The sequence below is a fragment of the Orbicella franksi genome, chromosome 6, assembly GCF_964199315.1.
Source record: "Orbicella franksi chromosome 6, jaOrbFran1.1, whole genome shotgun sequence".
Classification (NCBI taxonomy): domain Eukaryota; kingdom Metazoa; phylum Cnidaria; class Anthozoa; order Scleractinia; family Merulinidae; genus Orbicella; species Orbicella franksi.
In genome coordinates, this window is record NC_138150.1 from 5,139,428 (window position 1) to 5,152,895 (window position 13,468).

Consider the following 13,468-nt stretch of genomic DNA (forward strand, 5'->3'; position numbering starts at 1 on the left):
AAATAAAATGATTACTATTATGGTGACCTATAAAGGGATCGCTGTAGGTAAACATATTTTTTGCTATTTATACTATTATCGATTTTCGTAGTGAACGGTGGTTATTCAGATTGGGGACGGTACGGTAAATGCTCAAAGAGCTGTGGGGGTGGACAACAGACGCGTAAAAGAGCGTGTACCAATCCACCACCATCACATGGTGGAAAAGACTGCAGTGCACTGGGACCCGACAGTTCTACCAGGGAATGCAACAGTCAGGGGTGTCCAGGTAAAATGGGCAAATAGCAACCGATAAGTTCCATAAAGTGACGACCAGCGACCCCGTCTCACTCATCTCACGAAGAAAGTAAGGACGACAATTCTACTGAAGTTAGCAGAACTTTGGAGATTTTATAGTTAACTGCTGACCAACAACCGGCTTTTCGTTTGGATCAAACCAGATCAAACCAGTTTAACTTACTGTAATCAGGGCTGGGTGATTTGGAACTTATCCGGTTAAAGTTAGCTTAGAATTAAAAGTTAACAGAAGTATAATTTTTTCTTGAATAAAAATGTTTTTCACTGCTTATGTTCTGTGTAATTTGAGATTACTCAAACTCAAAAGGCCAAACAACTAAGCAGAAAACCTCACCGCCAAGTTAAAGAGAAAACGCACAAATCAAAATTCTCGCTTATCCTGGGTTAGCTTAATCAAACTGTGCAATAACAAGGCCCAGGAGCTCAGCTTTTAGGCTTGGCTAAATCTGTAAACAATTTCCCGTTATTGACCCAGATATGACTAGCTTCCCATTGAGTAACACAGCCAAAGTGTAAAATTTCATAACACACACTAAAGCATCCATTACTGAAAAAAACCTACCTTGCAATAAAATGTTTTTCTAGATAGCGGTGGGTATGCAAGCTATCGGTAAAAAATGAGCAGTTTTAACAAATTGATGTCAGTTTTTTGTGCGTCTGTTCTCTTATTGATGATATATTGCGTCATAACATTGTCAAGGTGGCTGTGTAACCACGAACCGCAGGGGAGTGGTTCCGCAATAAACTTTGAGAATGTTATGACGGAATTTATCATCAATAAGAGGACAGACGCATAAAAAACTGACGTCAATTTCTTTTTTACAATAAAAAGACCCCAAAATGGTCAAATGCTGGGAATGAATGTGGGGAAAAAACGCCGTAAACTTGCCTTAAACAAAGATAAATCAAGATTATTCAAAATGACGCGAACATTGCCAATAGCTCTTCTCGCTTTCTATTGGCTACATGTACTTAAAAAAGTCCATAAAATCTCATTGGTTAAAAAGTTCACAATTTGAGACCTGAAAGTTAAACTTAAAAGTTTGCATAAATTAAAATTTTATCCGTCTCTACTCTTATTGATGATAAAAATAGGCCAATCAGCGCACGAGATATTAGACAGTTATTGTAAAAAAAATTCACTTCCAAATGATATGCAAGTAATCCATTCAATTTATCATTCTGAGAGGTCTGATTTGTTTCTTCTTTTCTCTCTTATATAGTAAACGGTAATTACTCGAATTGGGGACCGTACGGCGAGTGTTCAAAATCTTGTGGAGGTGGGGTGAAGACGCGTAACAGGACATGTACCAATCCGCCCCCGGCAAACGGAGGAGAAGACTGCAGTGGCCTTGGACCTGACACTTATACCATGGAATGCAACATCCACGGATGTCCAGGCATATATGAGACTGTTTTTAACTTTGTTAAAATTAATCCTAAACTACAAATTGCAAATATATACAAAGGGATATTCATAGATCTCGGAGTAACAACTGCGAAAACTTCTTTCTTGCAGTAAAAAATTATTTCACCCATCCTTTACTTATTTGATTCACTAGCTTTAGTCAAATATTTATCAAGGCCTAACAGCTGCTAAACTGCCAGTTTCTAGTGCCTTTGACGTCAGTTATTGATGGTGCTCTGTAATTCATAGATAACGTCCGGGCTCAACTTTATCTTTGAGCTCGCTAGACCTTGGAAAAGGTATTATCAATTACCATGCAAGTTTTTTAAAACCTGCATGATGATTAACACTGCATCATTTGAAGCAATTTTTGAGCCATTTCTTGAGCACCATAAGTAAATTTTGCTTGCCTTTTGTAAAGCAAACGGGTTTTGAAGGGATATTTTTTTAAATTCGAGATGCAAACAATGAATTTGTCGAAGATACCATCAAACTCGTTTCCCTTGACGTAGTTGTACAGAAATACAAAATTGGCTTTTTGTCACGCACCTTTCATAGTTAACGGAGGTTACACGGATTGGCAACCGTATGGCGACTGTTCCAAGACTTGTGGAGGTGGGGTGAAGACGCGAAAACGAACGTGTACCAATCCACCACCGGCAAACGGAGGAAAAAATTGCAGTAGACTGGGACCCGACAGTAGTACCAGCGGATGCAACAAGCAGAAATGCCCAGGTAAGGATATGGACAATATTATCAGCTACATTTGGATCATCTTATCAACGACTTCAAATTCTGGCACCTCCAAAAGAAACTAGACTACTACATACAAAAAAACCCTTTCCCACAGTGGCTGGGAGAATTTTGCGAAGAGCTAAGCTAAAAGTTAGACTCCTGGGCCAGGATGTAAAACATACAAATAAATATCCTTCGCCCGGTGTGCCTGCGAGAGGATTGCCAGAAGCTACAGTGTAGGCTAAGCGCTACGCTGAAAAACATACAAAGAAAGGTCACTTCCCCCAGTAGGGCTGGGAAAGCATTGTGAAGAGCTAGGCCTAACCCTAACCCTAACCCTAACCCTAACCCTAACCCCAAAGGAGGCCTCCTGCGCTAGGCTAAAAAACAAACGAAAAAAGATTATTTGCCCAGTATGGCTTGTAGAGGATCCTAAATAGCTAGGCTAAAAGTAAGCCTTCTTCGCTAGGGTAAATAATATATAAAATCCGGGCCTCTCTGTAGTGTTCAGGAAAAACGGTTGTAAAGCATTTTTCTGTATGACTTAAGCTTTTGAGATTTTATTGCTATAATCAAAAGACAACTTAAAATTGCCTGAATGTCTTTCACAATTTTCCAGTAGACATTTTACCTACCTTTTTTCAAAAAGCTATTTTGTATTTTATCACTTAATTTTTTTCATCAATGCCTTGATTTTTACTCATTTTTTATTACTATTTTTTGTATCTTTTCCCTATTTTTATTGTAATCGGCACCATGGGCATTTAGAAAATGTGGCGCTATGTAAATAAAATTATTATTATAATAACATAGAAACGGAACGTTACAGGTAAACGTATTTTTTATTATTTATACTATTATCCATTTTTGTAGTAAACGGTGGTTATTCAGATTGGGGACCGTACGGTAAATGCTCAAAGACTTGTGGGGGCGGAAAACAGACGCGTAAAAGAACGTGTACCAATCCACCACCATCACATGGTGGAGAAGACTGCAGTGCACTGGGGCGGGACAGCTCTACCAGAGAATGCAACAATAAGGGGTGTCCAGGTAAAATGGGCAAATAGCAACCGATAAGTTCCATAAGGCCTAGGTGACGACCACCAACCCCGTTTCACTCATCCCACGAAGAAAAAAAGGGACCAAAATTCCACTAAAATTAGGATAGCTTTGACGTTTTTGAAGTTTACTGCTGACCAAGTACCAGCTTTTCGATTGGATCGCTGGCTCAATACAGGTTTATTTAATTTAATCAGGGCCGGGCTGTTCGGAACTGAGCCGATTAACGCTAACCCAGGATTAAAAATGAACCGAGATATAAATTTTTCTTGTATAAAAATTTTTTTCACTGCTTATGTTTTGTGTAGTTTAAGATTACTCAAACTCAGAAGGCCAAACAATATAAGCAGAAAACCTCACGGCCAAGCTAAAGAGAAAACACCCAAATAGATTAAAATTCTCGCTTATCCTCGATTAGCTTAATCAGGTTTTAAATAACCACGCCCAGGAACTCCGCGTTTAGGCTTGGCTAAATCTATATATTATTTGCCGTTGTTGACCCAAATGTGATTCGCTTCCCATCAAGTAACACGGCTAAGGTGTAAAATTCCATAACACACACTAAGGCATTTACTGCTGAGAGAAACCTACCGTGCCATATAGTGTTTTCACAGATAACGGTGGATACGCAAGCTATTGGTGAAAAAATCAGCAATTATTCACTTGCAAATAGTATGCAAGTAATCCATTCAATTCATCATTCTGAAAGGTCTGATTTGGTTCTACTTATCTCGCTTCTATACAGTAAATGGTAATTACTCGGATTGGGGACCGTACGGCGAGTGTTCAAAATCTTGTGGAGGTGGGGTGAAGACGCGTAACAGGACATGTACCAATCCGCCCGCGGAAAACGGAGGAGAAGACTGCAGTGCCCTTGGACCTGACACTTCTACCATGGAATGCAACATCCAGGGATGTTCAGGTATAACGAGACAGTTTTTACCTTTGTTACAATTGATCCTAAACTACAAATTGCAAATATATACAAAGGGATATTCATAGATCTCGGATTAACAACTGCAAAATCCTCTTTCTTGCAGTCAAAAATTCTTTCACCCTTCCTTTACTTATTTGAGTCACTTGTCAAATATTTCTCAAGGACTAACAGTTGCTAAACTGCCAGTTTCTAGTGCCTTTGACGTCTGATCTTAATGGCGCTCTGTAATTCATAGATAACCTTCGCACTCAACTTTATCTTTAAGCTCGCTAGACCTTGGAAAAGGTATTGTCAATTACCATGGAAGTTTAATAAAACCTGCATGATGATTAATACTGCATCATTTGAAGCAATGTTTGAGCCATTTCTTCAGCACCATAAGTAAATTTTGCTTGCCTTTTGTAAAGCAAACGGGTTTTGAAGGGATATATTTTTAAATTCGAGATGTAAACAATGAATTTGTCGAAGATACCATCAAACGCGTTCCCCTTGACGTATTTGTACAGAGATGCAAAGTTGGCTTTTCGTCACTCACATTTTATAGTTAACGGAGGTTACACGGATTGGCAACCGTATGGCGACTGTTCCAGGACTTGTGGAGGTGGGGTGAAGACGCGAAAACGAACGTGCACTAATCCACCACCGGCAAACGGAGGGAAAAATTGCAGTAGACTGGGACCCGACAGTAGTACCAGCAAATGCAACAATCAGGAGTGCCCAGGTAAGGATATGGACAATATTATTAGCTACATTTGGATCATCCTATCAACGACCTCAAAATCTGACACTTCTAAAAGAAACTAGACTACTACATACAAAAAATGCCTTTCCCAGAGTGGCTGGGAGAGTACTGTGAAGAGCTAGGCTATAAAACATACAAAGACAGATCCTTCGCCAAGTGTGGCTGGGAGAGGATTGCCAGGAGCTCCAGTGTAGGCTAAGCCCTACGCTAAAAAAAACAACAAAAAAAACAAAGATCATTTGCCTAGTATGACTGGTAGAGCATTGTGAAGAGCTAGGCTAGAAGTAAGACTCCTGCGCTAGGCTAAATAATATACAAAATCCGAACATCTGCCCAGTGTTCCCGGATGAACGGTTGACAAGCATTTTTCTGTATGACTTAAGCTGTTGGGATTTTATTGCCATAATCAAAAGACATTTTAAAATTACCAGTAATATCTTTCACATTTTTCAAATTGACGTTTTGCCTTCCTTTTTATCAATGCCTTGTTTTTTCTTATTACTGTTTTTTGCATCTTTTCCCTATTTTTATTGTAATCTGCGCCATGGGCAGTTAGAAAATTTGGCGCTTTGTAAATAAAATGATTACTATTATGGGAACATAGAAAGGGATCGCTGCAGAAAAACATATTTTTCGTTCTTTATACTATTATCCATTTTTGTAGTGAACGGCGGTTATTCAGATTGGGGACCGTACGGTAGATGCTCAAAGACTTGTGGGGGTGGACAACAGACGCGTAAAAGAACGTGTACCAATCCGCCACCATCACATGGTGGAAAAGACTGCAGTGCACTGGGACCCGACAGTTCTACCAGGGAATGCAACAATCAGCGGTGTCCAGGTAAAATTGGCGAATAGCAACAGGTAAGTTCCATAAGGCCTAGGTGACGACCACCGATCCTGTCTCACTCATCCCGCGAAGAAAATAAGGACGACAATTCCACTGAAGTTAGCACATCTTTGGAGTTTTTAAAGTTAACTGCTGACCACCTACCGGCTTTTAAATTGCATCGCGGGCTCAAAACAGTTTAACTTACTGTAATCATGGCTGGGTGATTCGGAACTGATCCGGTTAAAGTTAACCCAGGATTAAAAGTTAACCGAAGTATAAATTTTTCTTATAAAAATGTTTTTCACTGCTTATGTTCTGTGTAGTTTGAGATTACTCAAATTCAGAAGGCCAAACAACTAAACCTCACTGCCAAGTTAAAGAGAAAACACACAAATCAAAATTCTCGCTTATCCTGGGTTAACTTAATCAGCCTGTGTAAAAACAAGGCCCGGGAGCTCTGCTTTTAGCCTTGGCTAAATCTGTATACTATTTACCGTTATTGAGCCAGATATGACTAGCTTCCCATTGAGTAACACTGCCAAACTGTAAAATTCCAGAACACACACTAAAACATCCACTACTAAAAGAAACCTACCGTGCAATAAAGTGTTTTTCTAGATAACGGTGGGTACGCAAGCTATCGGTAAAAAATGAGCAGTTTTAACAAATTGACGTCAGATTTTATGGGTATGTCCTCTTATTGATGATATATCACGTCATAACATCGTCAAAGTGGCTGTGGAACCATTGCCTGCGGCTCGTGGTTCCGCAATAAACTTTGAGAATGTTATGACGAAGAGGACAGACCCATAAAAAACTGACGTTAATTTGTTTTTTACAATAAAAAGACCCCAAAATGGTCAAATGGTGGGAATAAATGTGGAGAAAGACACCGTAAACTTCACTTAAACAAAGATAAGTGAAGTTTATTCAAAATGACACGAACATTGTCAATAGCTCTTCTTCTTGCTTTTTACTGGCTACATGTACTTAAAAAAGTCCATAAAATCTCATTGGTTAAAAAGTTTACAATTTGAGACCTGAAAGTTAAAATTTTATTCGTCTGTACTCTTATTGATGATAAAAATAAGCCAATCAGCGCACGTGAAATTAGACAGTTATTTTAATTATTCACTTCCACATAATATGCAAGTAATCCATTGAATTTATCATTCTGAGAGGTCCGATTTGTTTCTTCTTGTCTCGCTTATATAGTAAACGGTAATTACTCGCATTGGGGACCGTACGACGAGTGTTCAAAATCTTGTGGAGGTGGGGTGAAGACGCGTAAGAGGACATGTACCAATCCGCCCCCGGCAAACGGAGGAGAAGACTGCAGTGTCCTTGGAGCTGACACTTCTACCATGGAATGCAACATCCAGGAATGTCCAGGTATAATGGAAATCACTTGAGACTGTTATTAGCTTTGTTCTGTAGTTAATCGTAAACTACAAATTGCAAATAAATACAAGGGGATATTCATAGATCTCGGAGTAACAACTGTAAAAATCTCTTTCTTAGTGCTTTCTAATTCATGGATAGCGTCTGACCTCAAATTTTGGTACTATCTTTGAGTACGATAGATCTTGCAAGGGCATTGTCAATTACCGCGCAGGTATTTTCAGTTACAACGTGCCTGATGATTAAGGACTGCATCGCGTGAAGCAGTTTCTGAGCCATTTCTTGAGCACCATAAGTAAATTCTGCTTACCTTTTGTAAACAGAATAACGAATTTTGAAGTGATGTATTTTTACTCGGGCTTCCGTAGGAAAGCCCGAGTCTTAAAATGCTAGCGTTTTGGTCGCCAAAAGTGGCGTCATGGTCCCAGGCGTTCCATCCGTAGACCATGAAAACTGGGGACGAAAAACGCGACATTGCTCAGGTGTTTCTATCTCACGGGCGTAGATTGAGGGTGACTTCCTCTCGGGTTCCTAAACGAAGAAACACTATGTCAACTAAATACGACTTAAAATTTTAAGTTTTGTAACTATTTTATGACGAAAAAGAACTATATAATTTTGCACTCAGTGGTAGTCGAACCCGGGCCACTGTGCCCTTTCTTACCACTGTACCACCGGGCTGCTAGCTTCCCTGGCACTCCAAAACTAGATATAATGAACAGTAATATAAATTAATATAGAGTTACCCTAACATACAAATGAAAGCTAACCGCAAGCAAAATGGAGTGACGTTAACCGCAAGCAAAATGGAGTGACGCTAACCGCAAGCAAACCTAACCGTGCTAACCGCAAGCAAGCATGGTAAACATGTACAGCGGTTTATTAACACGTCTACCTTGTATAAGCAACATCCAGACGTCCAAACCCCATACTCCGCCCGGGCATTATATTTTTCCACATTGCTCGCTCTTCGTAGCCTGCGTAGCAAGCGTTTCCGTGGGGTTTGGAAGCAAAGAGAGACCGAGGAACGGGATTTTCGGTGTTTTTTCTGCGCGGAAAATGGGGCGAAGGCCAAAACAAAGAAAGAGGTGGGTGGGAGAGGGGAAGGAAGGAAACGCTTGCAGACAAACCCCTGGATTTTGAAAACCTCCGTTCGCCAGCGAACGGGGCTCGTGATTGGCTGGGCTAGTCCAATATTATTGGCATGTGTCGATCAAAGATATTTTAATACCTTTGAGTGCCAGACAAAAGGGGAAGACGCGTTCGAAGCTTGTTTACAAAACGCTTTAACTTTTCTCGCTGAAAGAGGATTTAGTCGTCAGCTTCGACAGGACGGTAGAAATCCTGTATTGCAATACCGACGCTTTGGTTTTTCGAAGCCTGGACATTATTGCAGAAGCAAGCGCGACACAATTTGCAGCTGTTCCTTTAATTTTAACATCACTTTCTTGAATGCCACATGCGCCAAGGACAAGATAATAAACCGCGGGACAGAAGATTCGCACTACTGCGTGGGAAAACCTAGTGATTTCGTCTGGCCAAGGGAAAGATTATCTTTATTCAGACACTGGTCAAGATTATCGTTATTTTCCCTCTTAGATGTTTGAAGCCCCTCCTGCCCAAATTCCAGAGTTTTCCGAGAAGACTTTCCGTTGTTTGTTTTTGCTACAGGCGATAACATTCGAACCGACTCGCGGATCTGGCGTTTCCGGCAAACGCTTCTTTACTGGAGTTGCCTTTGTGGGAGTTGACTTGCTAATTTTACCTTGTATCGATTCCTGGACGAATGAATACAGTGCTCCAAGATTTCGAATCTTGCGAGCACAAGGATAACTAACGCGACTTGAATACTTCTCACATTTTAACTTTCTGGCAGATTTGTGCTAAAACTTCATCCTTGCAGTCCTTCCTTTTAGACTGATTGAGTAGAAATATAGTTTGATTATAAATTACCAACTTTTATTCATCGAGATTTCTCCGTCCCCACCGTGCACTCGTTGTTTCAGACATATTTTGACAAGTTAAGGTTTATTTTGGTTCAAAGTTTACTTCCGCTACGGAAGGCCGAAGATTTTATTGGTTAATTTATGACAGCCGATGACAGCACGAAATCTCAGTGTGCGCACTCAGGCATGAAAGGCCAAGTAGGCGGTTTTCAAAATCCAGGGGTTTGTCTGCAAGCGTTTCCTTCCTTCCTTCCCCTCCCCCTCCCCCTCCCCCCTCTTTTACTCGCTCCATTTTTCTAAGGCTATGTGTGGCTATCAAGCGTGTCGGGAACTTGGTTTCCCGTGGGACTCTTACTATGATCTATAAAGCTCTCATCCAACCATACTCTCATCCAGCCATACTCTCATCCAACCATACTGTATGGGGCAGCATAGATGTGTGTCATTCTAAGTGACTCCAAAAACTACAAAATAAAGATGCACGTTTCATTACTTTCTCTGACTTAAATATAAGAACTTCCACTTTACTCGGTGACCTCGGGTGGGATTCTTTGGAGCGAAAGCGTTCTAAGCCACTAGCAATTATTCTGTTTAAGGCTCTCCAAAATCCTTCTCTGACTAGTTTAAATATCATTTTTAAGTCTGCATCTCATATTCAGTGTTCACTCACATAATCTAAGAAATTCCAAATACAACCTTTTCGTCCCTGGACCGAATACTGAAGCAGGCTTTAGAAGTTTTCGATATCGCGGTTCTGTTCTTTGAAACAGCTTGCCTTTGAGATACAGCCCACTCTTAGCTCTTTTAAATATTTTATATAATTAAGGTTAAACCACTATGGCTAATAATTATATAGGATAGTTTTTTTAATAGTTTTTAGTATCATTCTGTACAGAAAATTAACTTAGTTACATTAGTAAGCACGGTTCGATGGAAAAGCATGTTATATCAAGTGAACCAATGGATAAATAAAGAATACCTACCTATAAATTTGTCGAAGATCCCATCAAACTCGCTCCGAACGTGTACCAATCCACCGCCTTCCAATGGCGGAGAGGACTGCAGTGGACTTCGACCCGACAGCATTGCCACAACTGAAACAAATAATTCAAGTTGAATATAACATTGTTAAGAATCCCAACTGGCCGGAGGCAAACCAGTTGACTATTTACAAGCGTGGCCGAGGATTTGAACTCGGGGCTACCGAGAAACAAATCCAGGGAGTAGTCAAAGCGGGACTCGAACCGGGGCCGGCTGCATAGCGAGTCCGACATCCACAGTTTTGTTATTTATATTATTTTGTTATGTACACTATTATGTCTACTGTTATGTATACTGTTTCGTTATTTATACTTTTATCCATTTTCGTAGTGAACGGTGGTTATTCAGATTGGGGACCGTACGGTGAGTGCTCAAAGACTTGTGGTGGTGGAGAACAGACGAGTGAAAGAACGTGTACCAATCCACCGCCTTCCAATGGCGGGGAGGACTGCAGTGGACTGGGACCCGAAAGCAGAACCAGGGAATGCAACAATCAGACGTGTCAAGGTGAGACAAAACTTCTTTGGTTTCACATTATGTAATATTTTGACAGGCGGGCATGGGGGCAACTAACCTTGCCACACTAGACAGCCAATAGCGAGACGATTTCAAATCGTTCATTAACTTTTTCATTTTAGTCTCGTTTCTGAAAAAAAAATTCTTTTTTTCAGTAGCTGTTATTGCAATTATCAGACATACAAAAGAGGCAAATTTCGTTCATTTCCAATCGCATTATTTTCACTTTTCTATTACCGATCACTTGAAAGAAGAAGAAAAAATATGTATATCTTATAATTTCTTGTACTTATAGTTTATCAAAGTTTTTAACAAAAATAAAAGCTGTTAGAATAGTTTTGTTAATTTTTTTTTTTTTTTTTTTAATGACAGAAACTTGGAAGCCAGTGCGACGCTACCAAAGCCGAGGACGAGCTCTGGGTGACAACCTGTTCAAATTTAAACGATTTGGCAAGATGCAAAAGCTAAATCGTAAAATTTGGAGACCTCTACCACACAAGGGGAGAGTTCAAGTGGAATAAGGAACCATTATATTCAACTCTTTCACTAGTTGAACATTTTCTACTTTCAGTCTGTTCAATGCTTTTCCTGAAGAATGGCGCAAACTATTAAAAACAAATAAAAACTCTATCTCCTCAAAAACTGATTTCAATTTACGTATTGAAGGGAAAAAAAGTCAATTTCCAAAATCTTCAATCGTAGTCTTATATGACAGTTTTGCTTTTACGAAGCTTTCAGCACGCACACATCCCAGTTAGACTGGGAAAAGATATATCTACTGCCCTTCAAAACAACATTGGATACTAAATTAAGAAAATTCCTATATAGAATATTAAACAGGATCTTGTACACACAAGATGGGGTTTAAGTTTAAAGAAAAAGATACTCTTTTATGCGATTTTTGTGAAAAGGTGTTGGAGACCACAGAGCATCTCTTAGTGTACAAAAGTGTGTATGTTTTGAGATGATTTAAAGGTTGTTCTTAATTCTTTAAATATAACTGTTAGGTTTGATATCAAGGATGTTCTTTTTTGGGATTTTAGATACCTAACGGTTTATATAACAGCCCTAGTCAACAACATCCTTCTTGAAGGTAAATATTTTATTTACCGCTGTAAATTAAATAAGGGCTCTTTATGTTTAAGACTGTTAGCCGATAAATTTAAAAAAGAAAACTTTTCAAACCGAACGTTCTATCGCGAGTAAAAACAACAAAATCCATTTCCACGATAAAAAATGGAAACCTTTACGACCTTTAAAACAACAGTAGCTGTTATCTGAAACCTCGTTTTTTTAAGACTCCCTTAATTACTCTTTATTTTATTTAAGTTGAATAACTTATGTAATCCTTGTAGTGTAGTGCAGTGAAGTTTTCTTTGTAGTTTGTAATTAACGTAATTGTTGTAAATTACGTATCGACCTGCACGTTCTTTTACTATCTCGTCGTCGCAATTGGCTTTTGTCCGAACATCAATTTCCTCTAACGATCTTCTCTTCTTTGATGGCCTTGGAGGTGGCTTAGCAGGCCAATCCTTGCATAAAATTTGCGAGGGCAGAGGGGGCACGGGAGGGTAGGCGGGGGACGAGGGGCTGCGAGGCAGCGTTTTTGTTCTTCATGCTTCTTTACGGCTTTGCGTCTCCATTCCGCTTCAAACATGGTAGTCCCGGTGAAAATAGACTGTCGCCAGCCGGATCGATTTATAAGTTATGCACTACACCAGTAAAAGAAAAAAACAAATAAAATACAAAAAAATATGGGCAATGCATGACTACAGCCAACAAAAAAAGGAGTCATGGTGCACGTGTTTGGTTCAGATGACACCAGATGCTGGACTGGCCAGAATGCTGCAAGTTCTTAAGGTATTTGTGGAACTGCTACAGGGAGGTGCGGCTCCACTAAAGGCGGTTTGTCTTATGGGTTCTTGGCATCAGAAACTGTGCTTGTTTACCAAAAGTAAGGAGGTAAATTAATGGGGCTACATGCCTTTTGTTTTGCAAACTATGAGTGTTGGCGAGTCGGACTGGAGCACCTTGAGAAAATGGAGGGGGGGCTAGGAACCCTTCAAAACAACATAATTCATTTTCAAATACACTTATAATCTATCATGTTTAAACAAAGGAAATCACAACCGTGGAGGCGTTTTAATGTCTAGTCTTAATTAGCATGGATTTGCACAATTTTTTTTCTCCGTTCTCTCCTTAGTTTTAGCTTTGAGCTTATTTCCAAGCACCTCGAATTTCATCATATGGAGCATATGGAAAATTTATAGACAAGACGAACGACATTTCCTGTGCAGTCCCGTCCTTACTATTCTGATGTTCCTAACACTGTTACTTTTTTCATTTGAGTGTGCACAATTAGTTATTTAAGCTAAATACTCCTATACTTACGAATAAAGTTAACTCATTCATTCTCTCTAAGTTGACTGGGAACCTATTGGTTGCTACAGCAACGGGTCCCCTAGGGATGCTTTCCCTTTCCCGAGATTATTTGACGAAAAAGTTAGTGCTAAAGGCCCTGATGCAATTTTCAACATACTGCAAGGGGAAAGCT

General features: G+C 39.7%; 1 protein-coding gene across 1 annotated transcript; it reads left to right on the forward strand.

Annotated features, from left to right (window-relative positions):
* Nucleotides 1-19: 19 nt before the first annotated feature.
* LOC145489548 (coadhesin-like) lies at nt 20-11,009 on the forward strand. The gene is made up of 9 exons (XM_081468529.1): nt 20-47; nt 92-268; nt 2,264-2,440; nt 3,314-3,490; nt 4,245-4,421; nt 4,981-5,157; nt 5,843-6,019; nt 7,226-7,402; nt 10,729-11,009. The coding sequence occupies exons 1-9, from the start codon at nt 20-22 to the stop codon at nt 10,938-10,940; spliced, it is 1,479 nt and encodes a 492-aa protein (XP_081324655.1). The 3' UTR covers nt 10,941-11,009.
* Nucleotides 11,010-13,468: the final 2,459 nt, after the last annotated feature.

Excerpts from the sequence above, each read along its gene's own strand:
- LOC145489548 (XM_081468529.1), top strand. The coding sequence starts at position 20 with ATGGTGACCTATAAAGGGATCGCTGTAG. Across the intron at positions 3,491-4,244 it reads CAACAATAAGGGGTGTCCAG|TAAATGGTAATTACTCGGAT; the intron begins GTAAAATGGGCA and ends GCTTCTATACAG. Across the intron at positions 7,403-10,728 it reads CAACATCCAGGAATGTCCAG|TGAACGGTGGTTATTCAGAT; the intron begins GTATAATGGAAA and ends CCATTTTCGTAG.